The following is a 15,960-nucleotide window of genomic DNA, read 5'->3' as shown; positions in this document are numbered from 1 at the left end:
TAATTACTGTGGCCCTGGAACCCGACTTGATATCAGACTTGATAACTAAGACCAACCAAAACCAGGTGAGTATCCAATAAATGCTATTGATAAAGCGTGTCACGCTCATGATGTAGTTATAAAAGTAAAGATCTACAACATAGGCATATCGCAGATGTGAAATTAATTCATGCGCTAAATTCCATAAAAAATAAATCTTTCAAAGAATCATTAGCTAATTGGTTGGTGAGATCTGCAATGAAAGGTAAGCTTGTGTTGGGAAATGGAGTTTCCCAAGCTGGTAATTAATCAACCAATTATTATCTTAATGGAGTCGATTTATTATTCCCCAAGAGGATACAGGAGGGGTAGAGCAGCGATTAGTAAACTCGCTTTGGCAGCAGGTGTTGAACGTTCTACTGCTGAAAAATGGTTAGCCCGACAGTTAACGTCTACGTATTTTTTCGTCACAGTGTCTTCGTCGGATGTTGGATCTCTTAAAACCACTATTTTATTTCCATTCATGCTGAGTTCATCTGTCATTGTGTCACTGGTATTCTTCAGACAATCGGCTACTCTTCTTGCAATTTCATCTCTGATAGTTGTAAACGATATACTTGAGTCTCTGATTCTACAGCCGTCAGTAAACACAGGGATGTTATCCTTGACCGCACCAAGCACTCATCGAACTATATCTTTCCATTTGATATTGCTCGTTTTCAAAACACCATATCTGTCCTGAAAAACAACAACCTCATCCCGGTCAACCCCAGCTAGGTTCATGAGACCATTAACATTGTCTTTTGTCATGTAATTTGACAGATCTATGTCAGATTTTTTTTTTACTCTCAGTAATACCACCGCGTGATCTTCTGTAAATATCTACCATTATTCTTTTCTTTCTGATCTAAATCAATGATTAGAAATCGCAGATTTCCAGCGCTGACTTGTATAATTGTGCACAACTTTGTGAGGTGGTAATGATGATCTTGACATAGACCCGAGTACAGCAATTGCTTCACGGCTGCATATTGGCAGATTGGTTAATTTTTGTTGGTAGTGTTGAGTACCAAACCGCTACTTGTAGCGGTGTAACATACTTGATAAATTCCTGCAGTGGAGCTAACCCATATGAATCAAAATAAATAATTCCATGAGTTCCAGGTCCAGTGTTGTTATCGAGATTAATAATACCGGTTCAGCGCTGTTTAGTCATTGTGGTAATTGATCTTGCATAAAAACACCTCTAAATTTTTTTTATTTTTAGTTGCTTAGCAGCATCAAGTAAATCAAAATTTGACATAGACGTAAAACCGCTGGTTTTTAACGCAGTGTTCCTGAAGTCTCAGACCTTTTCGTTGATAAGTTCCTGGAATTCTTAAGCTCTTTCCCATTGCTTTTTTTAATGCCATTCCAGCAGCGGTTCCAACAGCACCTAACGCGGCCGCCTTTGCAACAGCTGGGGCAGCAGCAGCTATCAGTACTGGTACTGCTGCAAGAAGTGGAAATATACCGCCTGTCTTAGCAGTATCTTTGATGGCGCCAGCGGAAAGTTCAAGTCATATTCGAGTCTTGGATTATTTGGCTTTATCAAAATGTTTGCGCCGACGTTCTGTCAATGACAGTTTATTTTCACCGCCTGTGATTTGATTGTGGTTTAGCGTTATTGTGGTCCCACATTTTTTTTTCTGATGCAGACTGTAGCTTCTTGATCTGACCAGGTGTCAGACTAACACTAACATGATGGTAAGACAGTTTATAAAATACTCATGAAACTAAATAACGTGGATTAAAGATTTTCCACTGGGGCATCAACAACTCTCATTCGACCACTACCACCTTCAAGTAACATGGCTTTGTCACTGAGTATGACCATGATTGCTCTGTAATTAACACCACCACCTGTATTCACACTGGCTCTGAAGTGTATATCAATGACAGATTGTTTGGATAAATCAAGATGCTCCAGCGAAAAGTAATAAATCGGATACAGATTTAAAAAATCTAACTGTGATATTTGTGAACCAGTATCTACGTTTTGATCACGTCCCATAAACGTCATTAACCGATGGTATACACATGCTATATAATTGTTTTCAAAATTCAGTAGTATGTTTTCTGTTCGTTCATGTTGTCCATTTATCCGTAAAGAAACCTCGATAACACCCAGTTTGTCAAATATCATATGGGAGTGAATTTGTGACTTCAATCAATCATAATTCTAAAAAGCAACAAATATATGTCGTGGTGCAGAAACACTTTGCTGCGATGCTATGTGCCATGTAAATTGACCGTTAATATCAGTTTGCATACTATCTGTGGCTGTTGTCAACCACGACAACAGAGACTTACCACCTGTGTCCATAAAAGATAATAGTCGCTGTTCTTCTGTGATTGTTGGAGTCATTACTGGCATCCACAATGAAAGTTTTGTCAGTATTACTTTACCAGCATCACCACCAGGTCTCCAGATAGTGTCATTATCGTCTCCCTTTCTCACAAGAGCAACTGTGTGTTTAGCTCCAAAAATAACTTTTCTAACATTTCTGCAAAATCCAAAAATATGTGATAGAGGAATTGCACATGAGAAATTTCTACGACCTCCCTCCAACATTGCTCAGCGTGTTGCAAATCCTAGGTTGAAATCTTCATTAGCACAATGAACCACCAGCCACACATCAGCGTTATTGGCATTGTTTCTTGGTCGTCTTTTTTCATACTGATCGCTTTCAGGGTTGTTAGAATTGTTTTTTACAAACATCATTGTGGGACCTGCTGATCTTGTGTAATCATCAGAGTATCTCGCCAATCCTATTATTGTTGTAGCAACATCGTCTTTCTGAATTATCTCGATATTGTTTCCATCAATCATATAGGTGGCACTATTAAACAAAGCCATAATGCCATTGTTGACAAAACCGATTTTATCCCTGGCTGCATATGCAGTATCATCGTTTTTTATAATTTCACCTTCTACCTCAATAAAAGCCTCAGCGGGTAAAAAGTATCTACTTGTATCATGGACTTGCAGTTAAATTCTTCCCTGTTTATTTGGTAGTTGTGCGTCATAAGAATAAAATTGATAATCACGTACAGACTCATCTTTAAGGACTGGTGCTTCCATGTCAAATGCTGTGTCGGATATGCGCTTAAATATTTTTATTATAATAATTTTCATCTAACAAGAGGATTACCCCTTCGGGAAACTCCGCTTCCTGATATTAAACTTGAAATATTATTCCCTGCTTCACTGAGTCCTTGATCTGCTAGCTATGTCAGTTTCTGATTTGCAGCTTGATTTATTATTTTACTGACATTTGCAGGCATAATTTCAGTGCTTGATAATTTCACTGATTGTGGTCAGACCACTTGCTGTCTGCATATTAATTGTGCTAGTTTTTCTTTGATTGCCAAGAATGCTTTACCAGCAACATTGATGACTGCACCAGGAGCTTTTTCACGAACAACATCAATGGCCTTCATTGATAATTGTTTTGCAACAGGTGCTACTTTTGGAGCTAAGCTTCTGAATAATCCCTGAACAACATCACCAAGTCCATCTCCATAAATCGCTGTGTAGGTTGGTAATCGTGAGTTTATTGCTCTGACCATTACAGGTCCAGGCTGACTCTTGTGTATGATCATCTTATTTTACTTGCCATTTATCTAATCAATGTAACAACTAGTCACTGTAATCATCAACGAGTTCATCAATAAGTTCTTGGTAAATGCTAATATCCATGATACCACCTGTAAATAACTACTGACAAATATCAGCTGCTTCATTAATTATTTCTGGAGAATTATTTCCAGCACATTTTCCTCCTATGAGAATTTCTATTCGTCCTATGTCAGAAAGGATATTGTTAGGACAAGCAACAAGACCACTTCCAGTAAAACCACTTCTGGTTGATCCTTCTTCCTCACTTGTTGTTTCCCCACTTTTCTTAAATAGTCTTAACGGTGATCTTTCTACTTTTGCTTTCTTAAGTAGCTCTTTTGCTGCGGTGAAGAAGATTGTTGTTGTTCTATCTGTTGCTGCGGTGGAGGAGGTTGTGGTTGTTTATTAAGCTCTCTATCAAGTCTTCTTATTTCTTCAACAAGTGCATCGAATTTAAAATTATCATGTCTGTCTTGTTTTTTGTTGTAATATACACGATATACCCATTTAATAAAATTGTCATCATTTATGGTTTTATAACCGGGTTTTAACATTTTAAATTTATCATACACACCAATTAGTATTTTTGCAGGCAAATCATGTTCTTTCATATTTTTAATATCCTCAATAACCTCTTCATTACATTTTTTTTAATCAATTCAATGTTTTCTTTTATTGGTTTAGGTTTAGGTGCAAGTTTTTTTTTCACGTCTGCGACTTCAGTACGAATTTTGCCAATACCATCAAGCATTTCTTCATCGACAGGTGGAGGCTGAGCTGCAGCTATTTCAGTTGGAAGTGCTCATAAAATCTTTTTTGTTTTCTTAGTTCTCGCTGCTATTTTTTCAGTTTGCTTAGCGGTTTGTTTTACTGGTGCAAGCAGACCTTCAGTAGCCACTATGACTTTTTCAGTAACTGTTGTGATAGGCTTAAATAATTGTTCTGTGCCTGTAGTGAATTCAACTTGTGCTTCTTGCCATTCTTGTAGGTTTTTTCTGAAAGAATCTCTCACGGGGAGAAATTTCTTAATTGCTTCTAATCGCTCTTGAGCTAACCAGGCAGTGTAAGATTCTGGATGAACCATTATTTGATATAACAATTTTTAATTAATAGCAGCAGAGAGGGCGAAGTCTCCTGGACTACTGTAATTCACTTCTATCTGGGTCATCTCAGCATCTACTACAGAAACTTTAAAAAGTTCAAAACATTTCTACTTGGATTATCCTTTGAGTATGAAGAACTGGGCACACCTCCCCCTGCTCTGTAACCTTCACTGGCTAGCCATTCGATCCAGAATCAAACACAAATTTTTTTCACTATACTACATTTCATTGACTGGTTCCAGTACAATATTCCTATCAGACCTTGTCAACTATCTCCAGTCCAATATACCTATCTGACCTTAATTATTTGTACAGTACTCCATCTAGAAACATATGTTCCTCTTCTGACACTTGCATTCTCACTGCTCCCACTGTTAATTGAAGTCATACAGATGTTCTTTTGGTTACCAAGGCCCAGCCACATGAAACGAATTGCCTATTTATCTTAGACACAAGGACACTATCTTCATTTAAGAGTGCTCTTCAATCTCACCTATTTCAACTACAAGAACAGAATTAATGATTTAATAATGTTTACTTCCTTACTTATTGTCAGCATGTTTTTGTTTTGGTAATTTCATGGTTTTTGTTTTTTTTAATGTTGTCATATATGTTTTTATGAGTTATCTAATATTGTAAAGTGCTTTGGGCTTCTAAAGATTAGATACTACTATGTCCACATTATTATTATTAATAGTAGTAGTAGTAGTAATAGTAATACCTTATGGCCAAGCACCCTTAATATTTATACTACCTATACTTTAGTACCCCATAGCCGTGTATCTATAATTCATATACCAAGCATGATTGTACCCTAGGTTGAACACCTTTAATTCATATACCAGTTATGCTAGTACCCTATGGCCAAACATCCAAAATATTGATATTACTTATACAAGTACCCTATGGCCAAACATCCTCACTGTTAATAATACTTATACAAGTACCCTATGGCCAAACATCCTAAATATTGATATCACTTCATACCCTATGGCCAAACATCCTAAATATTAATATTACTTATACAAGTACCCTATGGCCAAACATCCTCACTATTCATATTACTTATACAAGTATCCTATTACCAAACATCCTCAATATTGATATCACTTAATACCCTATGGCCAAACATCCTAAATATTAATATTACTTATACAAGTACCCTATGGCCAAACATCCTCACTGTTAATATTACTTATACAAGGCCCCTACGGCCAAACATCCTAAATATTAATATTACTTATACAAGTACCCTATGGTCAAACATCCACACTATTCATATTACTTATACAAGTACCCTATGGCCAAACATCCTCACTATTAATATTACCTATACAAGTTCCCTATGGCCAAACATCCTCACTATTGATATTACTTATACAAGTACCCTATGGCCAAACATCCTCACTATTCATATTACTTATACAAGTACCCTATGGCCAAACATCCTCACTATTAATATTACTTATACAAGTACCCTATGGCCAAACATCCTCACTATTCATATTACTTATACAAGTACCCTATGGCCAAACATCCTAAATATTAATATTACTTATAAAAGTACCCTATGGCCAAACATCCTCACTGTTAATATTACTTTTACAAGTACCCTATGGCCAAACATCCTAAATACTGATATTACTTAATACCCTACAGCCAAACATCCTAAATATTAATATTACTTATACAAGTACCCTATGGCCAAACATCCCCAATATTCATATTACTTATACAAGTACCCTATGGCCAAACATCCTCAATATTGATATTACTTATACAAGTACCCTATGGCCAAACATCCTCAGTATTGATATTACTTATACAAGTACCTTATGGCCAAACATCCTCACTATTCATATTACTTATACAAGTACCCTATGGCCAAAACATCCTCAATATTGATATTACTTATACAAGTACCCTATGGCCAAACATCCTCAATATTGATATTACTTATACAAGTACCCTATGGCCAAACATCCTCACTATTCATATTATTTATACAAGTACCCTATGGCCAAACATCCTCACTATTAACATTACTTATACAAGTACCCTATGGCCAAACATCCTCACTATTCATATTACTTATACAAGTACCCTATGGCCAAAACATCCTCACTAATAATATTACTTATACAAGTACCCTATGGCCAAACATCCTCACTTATTCATATTACTTATACAAGTACCCTATGGCCAAACATCCTCACTATTAATATTACTTATACAAGTATCCTATAGCCAAACATCCTCACTATTCATATTACTTATACAAGTACCCTATGGCCAAAACATCCTCACTAATAATATTACTTATACAAGTACCCTATAGCCAAACACCCTCACTATTGACATTACTTATACAAGTACCCTATGACCAAACATCCTCACTGTTAATATTACCTATACAAGTACCCCATGGCCAAACATCCTCACTGTTTATATTATTTATACAGGTACCCTATGGCCAAACATCTTCAATATTGACATTACTTATACAAGTACCCTATGACCAAACATCCTCACTGTTAATATTACCTATACAAGTACCCCAGGCCAAACATCCTCACTGTTTATATTATTTATACAGGTACCCTATGGCCAAACATCTTCAATATTGATATTACTTATACAAGTACCCTATGACCAAACATCCTCACTATTCATATTACTTATACAAGTACCCTATGGCCAAACATCCTCAATATTGATATTACTTATACAAGTACCCTATGGCCAAACATCCTCAATATTGATATTACTTATACAAGTACTCTATGGCCAAACATCCTCAATATTGATATTACTTATACAAGTACCCTATGGCCAAACATCCTCAATATTGATATTACTTATACAAGTACCCTATGGCCAAACATCCTCACTATTCATATTACTTATACAAGTACCCTATGGCCAAACATCCTCACTATTAACATTACTTATACAAGTACCCTATGGCCAAACATTCTCACTATTAATATTACTTATACAAGTACCCTATGGCCAAAACATCCTCACTAATAATATTACTTATACAAGTACCCTATGGCCAAACATCCTCACTTATTCATATTACTTATACAAGTACCCTATGGCCAAACATCCCCACTATTAATATTACTTATACAAGTACCCTATAGCTAAACATCCTCAATATTGACATTACTTATACAAGTACCCTATGGCCAAACATCCTCACTGTTAATATTACCTATACAAGTACCCCATGGCCAAACATCCTCACTATTTATATTATTTACACAGGTACCCTATGGCAAAACATCCTAAATATTGATATTACTTATACACATACCCTATGGCCAAAAATCCTAAATATTAATATTACTTATACAAGTACCCTATAGCCAAACATCCTCACTGTTGATATTATTTATACAAGTTCCCTATGGTCAAATATCCTCACTATTCATATTACTTATACAAAGACCCTATGGCCAAACATTCTCACTGTTAATATTATACAAGTTCCCTATGGCCAAACATCCTCAATATTGATATTACTTATACAAGTACCCTATGGCCAAACATCCTCACTATTAACATTACTTATACAAGTACCCTATGGCCAAACATCCTCACTATTCATATTACTTATACAAGTGCCCTATGGCCAAAACATCCTCACTAACAATATTACTTATACAAGTACCCTATGGCCAAACATTCTCACTTATTCATATTACTTATACAAGTACCCTATGGCCAAACATCCTCACTATTGACATTACTTATACAAGTACCCTATGGCCAAACATCCTCACTGTTAATATTACCTATACAAGTACCCTATAGCCAAACATCCTCACTATTAATATTACTTATACAAGTACCCTATGGCCAAACATTCTCACTTATTCATATTACTTATACAAGTACCCTATGGCCAAACATCCACACTATTAACATTACTTATACAAGTACCCTATGGCCAAAACATCCTCACTAATAATATTACTTATACAAGTACCCTATGGCCAAACATTCTCACTTATTCATATTACTTATACAAGTACCCTATGGCCAAACATCCTCACTATTGACATTACTTATACAAGTACCCTATGGCCAAACATCCTCACTGTTAACATTACCTATACAAGTACCCCATGGCCAAACATCCTCACTGTTTATATTATTTATACAGGTACCCTATGGCAAAACATCCTAAATATTGATATTACTTATACACATACCCTATGGCCAAACATCCTAAATATTAATATTACTTATACAAGTACCCTATAGCCAAACATCCTCACTATTAATATTATTTATACAAGTTCCCTATGGCCAAATATCCTCACTATTCATATTACTTATACAAGTACCCTATGGCCAAACATTCTCACTATTAATATTATACAAGTTCCCTATAGCCAAACATCCTCACTATTGATATTACTTATACAAGTACCCTATGGCCAAACATCCTCACTGTTAATATTGCTTATACAAGTACCCTATGGCCAAACATCCTCCCTATTACTATTACCTATACAAGTACCCTATGGCCAAACATCCTCACTATTAATATTACCTATACAAGTACCCTATGGCCAAACATCCTCACTATTAATATTATACAAGTTCCCTATAGCCAAACATCCTCACTATTAATATTACCTATACAAGTACCCTATGGCCAAACATCCTCACTATTAATATTATACAAGTTCCCTATAGCCAAACATCCTCACTATTCATATTATACAAGTACCCTATGACCAAACATCCTCACTATTAATATTATCTATACAAGTACCATATGGCCAAACATCCTCACTATTAATATTACCTATTACTATTACCTATACAAGTACCCTATGGCCAAACATCCTCACTATTAATATTACTTATACAAGTACCCTATGGCCAAACATCCTCACTATTGATATTACTTATACAAGTACCCTATGGTCCGATACCCTCAATATTGATATTACTTATACAAGTAACCTATGACCAAACATCCTCACTATTAATATTACTTATACAAGTACCCTATGGTGAAAGACCCTTAATACTTACACTACTGATGGTAATACACTATAGTTAAGTACTCTGAATTCATGTACTACTTTGGCAGTACCCTGTATTCAAGCATCTGCAATTTATATACCACTTATGCCACTCTTAGTTTCCATGACTACATAACAAAATAAGAAATGCAGAAAACTCCAAGTGTCAAAAGGCACTTCTACGCAATTTGATTGACATATATACCTATATGCAATCTGATTGACATGTATACCTATATGCAATTTGATTGACATGTGTGCCTCTTTGCAATTTGATTGACATGCATACCTATAAACAGTTTTACTGACATGTGTACCTATATGCAGTTTGATTGACATGTGTACCTATATGCAGTTTTGCTGACATGTGTACTTATATGCAGTTTGACTGACATGTGTACTTATATGCAGTTTGATTTACATGTGTACTTATATGCAGTTTGATTGACATGTGTACCTATATGCAGTTTTGCTGACATGTGTACCTATATGCAGTTTGACCGACATGTGTACTTATATGCAGTTTGATTTACATGTGTACTTATATGCAGTTTGATTGACATGTGTACCTATATGCAGTTTGACTGACATGTGTACTTATATGCAGTTTGATTGACATGTGTATCTATATGCAGTTTGATTGACATGTGTACCTATATGCAGTTTCATTGACATGTGTACCTATCTGCAGACTGATTGCTTTGTGTAAGTCTATGCAATCTGATTGACATGCATACCTATATGCAACCTGATTTACATATGTACCTGTATGCAATTTGATTGATATGTACACCTATATGCAGTTTGACTGACATGTGTACTCTATGCAATTTGATAGACATGTATACCTATATGCAGTTTGATTAATATGTGTACCAAGTTCAGTTGAAATACCTTGGATAGCTTGAATTTTTCAGAAATGAAAATGATTAGACAGACATTGATTACAGGTGAGCCTTCATGGGAAAGATAACAAAAATGATGTTGACTCTTATGATGACCATTTAGATAATTATGTATAATAGTTGCTAAACATAGAACTGGTGTTGAAGACTCTTTTGGAAAATAAAAGTTATTAAATTCTAACTTAAATTAATTTCAATCCTATTTTTAACGTCTAATGAAATCAACCTAGCAAATAATGAAGAAATATTGGAAAGTTGTCAAAATTTATTTTCAAAACAAATGTTAAATGTGGTTAATGAATATACATACAATTGTGACAACAGAATATAATTTAACAACATCCTGAAATAAATATTTAAAAAATGGACATAGTTTTCACAAAAAAAGTCTTCGAAAACAATAAATGAAAGAAATTTTGTATTGTTTACATTAGGGAAACTATTCAGGAATAGAAAAGTTTGAAAAAGCATGGTTGTTGAGAGTCAACCTGCTTTTAAAATATGGTTGCGCAGCAGAGGTTTCTGGTTGCCATTAAGTTACTAAATGCACTCAAAGATAACTGTGATACAAATCATTCACTGTGTATATATATATATATATATATATATATATATATATATATATATATATATATATATATATATATATATTCCTGATAAATAATGTCACATATATATATATGAGACATAAAATATCAGGAACATAAAATCAATAAAATAATTTTGCATTCCTTATCCCGTTGCACTGTTCTAAAAGTTATAAAGTGCATGAGTTTGCCTTCTATTAACCTACCTATTAGGAAATTGGCAAAATAATAAAGTATAGATACCCTGGATTCATCAATTTCAAGCTGACATGTTAGAAAATAAAAGTCACAATGTAATGTCTGAGGAACAGCAGCCAATATTACCAAAAATCCCAAAATCAAGGAAGTTACATCACTTGTAAAACCTTAAATCACCAAGCCTGCCATGATCATGGAAGTTACATCACTTGTAAAACCATTAATCATTAAGCCTGCCATGATATTGGAAACTGCACCACTTGCAAAGCCCTTTATCATAAAGCCTGCCAAAATCATGAAGTTAAATCACTTGTAAAGCCAATTAGATGTAGACTGTATCAAGGAATCTTATTCATTTCAAACAGTGATGAGAATTGTCTTGACTGATCTAGAACTTCATGGTTGTATGTGATATCAATCAACAGTCTACAGCAAGTACTGGTACTCAAGTTTACAACTGTCTGTTGGATTATGGACAATACAGTATTAATAATATAAAAAGATCATGTTTTATGGCACACATAAAAATTAATGAAAATGTAAGTTTTAATTTGGTGCTTTTAAAACATGTTTCGAGTATAGTCTGGTATACATCTTCATAAACAGAAATTGAGAAGGCAAGGACAGGTCGAAGAGAAAGTCTTAGTTACTTCTGATAATCAGGTTTTTTTCTTCAGAATCAATTCTCCACCTTTATGATTTACTATTTATAATAACCATTTGTCATTCTACCTACTAAAATTGATGGTAAGGTGTATCATTTAAGACGAAATCTTTGCATTGCTTAAGAATACATCTGTGAAATTTCCAAACTGACAAAAGATAAACATTCATGAGTCTTGTTTCTTAAAAGATTGGTAGTCCTTAATGTTATTATTTGAAAATAAATAAATAGCTGATGAGTGTGGATAGTTGTTTACTCCTAGTAATACAAACCACCCAACACTCAACTCTGGATTATGTGCAGATAAACTGGGAAGTTGTATGTACCCAGAGGACAAATTTAACCATGAAATGCTTGTGGCTGAAAAATAACAAAATATTATTATAATTTTTAAATACTATCATTTAAAAAAAAATATTTTGGTTGCCAGAGTGCAATTTCACACTCTAAAAAATGGTTGCCCTGTATGAATTTTTAGTTGTTCCATGCTACAAGGTAATTCATTTTTCTACACCATATAAACCAGTTTCTTCTGTATTAATGACAATGTGTTTAATTAAAATCAACCAGTAAATTTAAGAAACAAATGTGGACATGTTTTCAAGAATGTATTAGAAACATTTGGGAAAAAAAGATTTTCTTTTAAAACACTTGGATATGAATACACTGCATGACAAAATATACAGATTTAAAAATTCATAAAGCTTGCCAGATAACTTAAATGTCTTTATTTTGAAATGATTATCTTAAAGTATCTTCTCAAAATTTGTTTCTTGTGATTCTTTGGCCAGATACATTTCTAACACAATATTTACAGCTTGCAGACCATGAAAATACTCCCTAGATAACTCATGCTGAACAGGGTGCAAAAATACTGACTGCACCATAAGCAAGGGTGCACATTACTGAGGTATCTCAGAAAAATCAAGGGGATGCCACTCCACTGGACATCACTAAAACTATGGAGGGGTAAGAGATGAATAGTCATTTTGTAATTGCACTGGGAATAATTTTCAATAAAAAGCTTTTTCTAATTAAGTTGTCTGTTCTTTGTTTAAATTACCTTTATATCCAAGTTAACCAGCCTCTAAAAGGTTGTTAACAACATTACTCTAACAGGTTTCAACAACCATCATGTGTACACAAAAACATTGTGCATTACATCATTGCTTTTACTGTTACTGATTTAGAGCAAAACAGAATTCCTATTTTTTAAAAATAGGGATATTTATTTCTTGAAACAGCCTTCAATGTTGAAACTCAGTTTTTTGGGGGGAGTGTTCTATTAGTAAAATATTGATGCATGATTTAACTTCAAGTAACAGTGAAACATCTTTTCATCTTTTCATCCTCAAGTAAATATCTCTTAGTGCCAATTCAGGAATTACATTACAAAATTTTGGAACCTGCTTTTCCATAATGAACTGAAACAAAGCTTTAATTCACAAAATATTTATTTTTTGTCATATTTGTGATTGAGTAGGCTAATTTAAGGTAGTTTAATTATATTATTAGCATAATATTCATAACAGTGTTTGATTAATCAAATGAAATGAGTTGACCTGACACATGACTGACAGCTAGTTCTTATGCAGGTAGGATATGCACTCCTGTTAACTTTTTTATTGTTCCACCCCTGTATAATTAATGTGATAATACCAAGCAGGTCTGCTTTTAGCAATATAATACATACTTCCACAAGTCAGAGATCAAAACACAGTTTTCCCTTAATTAGGTTCTCATAGAAACATTCATGGACATAGCTGTGATGGCAGAATGACATTTTTCACAGTTGGATACAAAAGCACACACTGCATTTATGATCATTATGCTGAAACAAATTAAAATATAGAACTATAACATGAATATCACTTAACAAAACTTATTTAATTGACTTTTATTTGTTAATGTGTTGCCACCACTAGGCATTAACGAAATTTTCATTTACCAGAATTTTGTTAAATATTGTTATTTACAGTGTAATGAAAATGTTGTTTGGAAAGAAAATGTAACAAAACATATTATTTCTTATTAAAAGTTGACAATTTCACAACTAACCATACTTTTTATGATAAAATATATCAAGGTTTCATTTAACAATTTTGACCAGTATTTTCTTCATGCTCAACAAATAGGGGCCAAGTTTTGATTATTTAAAAGTTTAAAAAATATGTGATTCATAACTGACACCATGTTATAAGTGGGTTTACAAGCTATGCAGGCACAAGTTATTAAGGGAGTATTGTAATCACATTTCATACATACTTGTAAAAAATTTAAGTTACAGAAACTTGCTGGTTTTATTACTTTAATAAAAGAATTTTAAATGTCATGCAATGAAAAATAAATAATAATATAGCTACTGAGGTACCAAAATTTGTCATATCACAGTATGAATGAAAGCTAATTAAAATATAGTTTTATGGTGCTGAATATTACTGATATCGATCATGTACAAAATAAAGGAAATTATGATAATGTTAATAAACCCCAAACAATTGGAGTTAGTGAAAAACTTGGAATGACTGTTTAATCCAAATAGTAACAGTCTGTTCTTTGTAATTATTCCCCCAAAATGAATAAATGCACTTGAAGACACTTCAAAAAAAAGTTCACAAAATATAAAATCATGCTCTTGGCGTGCTGACATCTTTAATCATGGGTAGTGTTACAGGCCACTGATCAGGGTTACATTTCTTTGCCTCTAGCTCCTCTTCAGTGGGTTGTAAGGGAACATGGATTGGCATCTGTTCTCCTGTCACATTGAGCAATTTAAGTTCCAGGGGACCCAGCTGAAGGTAATCCTGAAAAACATTTGGACTAAATTAGATGAAACCATTTTATAAAGATCAGTAAAATTAATATACAAATCAGATTGTAGGTATCATGGTATCACTATACTAACTGAACCAATCAGCTTGTAGGTATCACTACAGTAAATGGTTCAATCAACTTGTAGGTATCACTAAACTAAATGAATCAATCAGCATGTAGGTATATGGCATCGGTATATTAACTGAACCAAACATCATGTAGGTATTACTACACTAATTCAACCAATCATCATGTAGGTATTACTACACTAATTCAACCAATCATCATGTAGGTATTACTACACTAATTCAACCAATCAGCATGTAGGTATTACTACACTAATTCAACCAATCAGCATGTAGGTATTACTACACTAATTCAACCAATCAGCATGTAGGTATTACTACACTAATTCAACCAATCATCATGTAGGTATTACTACACTAATTCAACCAATCAGCATGTAGGTATTACTACACTAATTCAACCAATCAGCATGTAGGTATTACTACACTAATTCAACCAATCAGCTTTTAGGTATCATTTCAGTAACTGAACCAAGCTTTTAGGTATCACTGCACTAACTGATCCACTCAGCTTGTAAGTATTACTACAGTAATTGATCCAATCAGCTTGTAGGTGCCACTGCACAAATTGAGCCAATCAGCGTGCAAGTATCACTACAGTAATTGAACCAGTCAGCTTGTAGGTATCACTAGACTAATTGAACAATCAGCTTGTAAGTATCACACAGGAATTGATCCAATCAGGTTGTAGATATTACTAGACTAATTAAACAATCAGTAAGTAGCACTAAACTAACTGAACCAATCGACTTGTAGGTATCACTACAGCAACTGAACCAATCAGCTTGTAGCTATCACTACAGAAATTGACCTGATTAGCTTGTAGGTATCACTGCAAAATATGAACCAATCAGTTTGCAGGTATCACTACAGTAATCAAACCAAACAGCTTGTAGGTATCACTAGACTAGTTGA

General features: G+C 34.0%; 1 protein-coding gene across 2 annotated transcripts in view; it reads right to left on the bottom strand.

The window, feature by feature from the left end:
- Window positions 1-10,948: 10,948 nt before the first annotated feature.
- Window positions 10,949-15,960, bottom strand: part of LOC149786081 (coiled-coil domain-containing protein 83-like) — a 57,584-nt gene continuing 52,572 nt past the window's right edge. For both annotated transcript variants that reach the window (XM_089976375.1, XM_089976376.1), the window contains exon 12: window positions 10,949-14,949. In XM_089976375.1, the coding sequence (XP_089832501.1) occupies window positions 14,773-14,949 (177 nt within the window). In that variant the 3' untranslated portion in view covers window positions 10,949-14,772. The remainder of the gene's footprint in view (window positions 14,950-15,960) is intronic.

This window comes from Sinohyriopsis cumingii, chromosome 12 (genome assembly GCF_028554795.1).
Source record: "Sinohyriopsis cumingii isolate HCF-2022 chromosome 12, ASM2855479v2, whole genome shotgun sequence".
Lineage (NCBI taxonomy): Eukaryota > Metazoa > Mollusca > Bivalvia > Unionida > Unionidae > Sinohyriopsis > Sinohyriopsis cumingii.
Note: the sequence above shows the minus strand (reverse complement) of the source record. Positions and strands in the feature narration are given on the sequence as shown.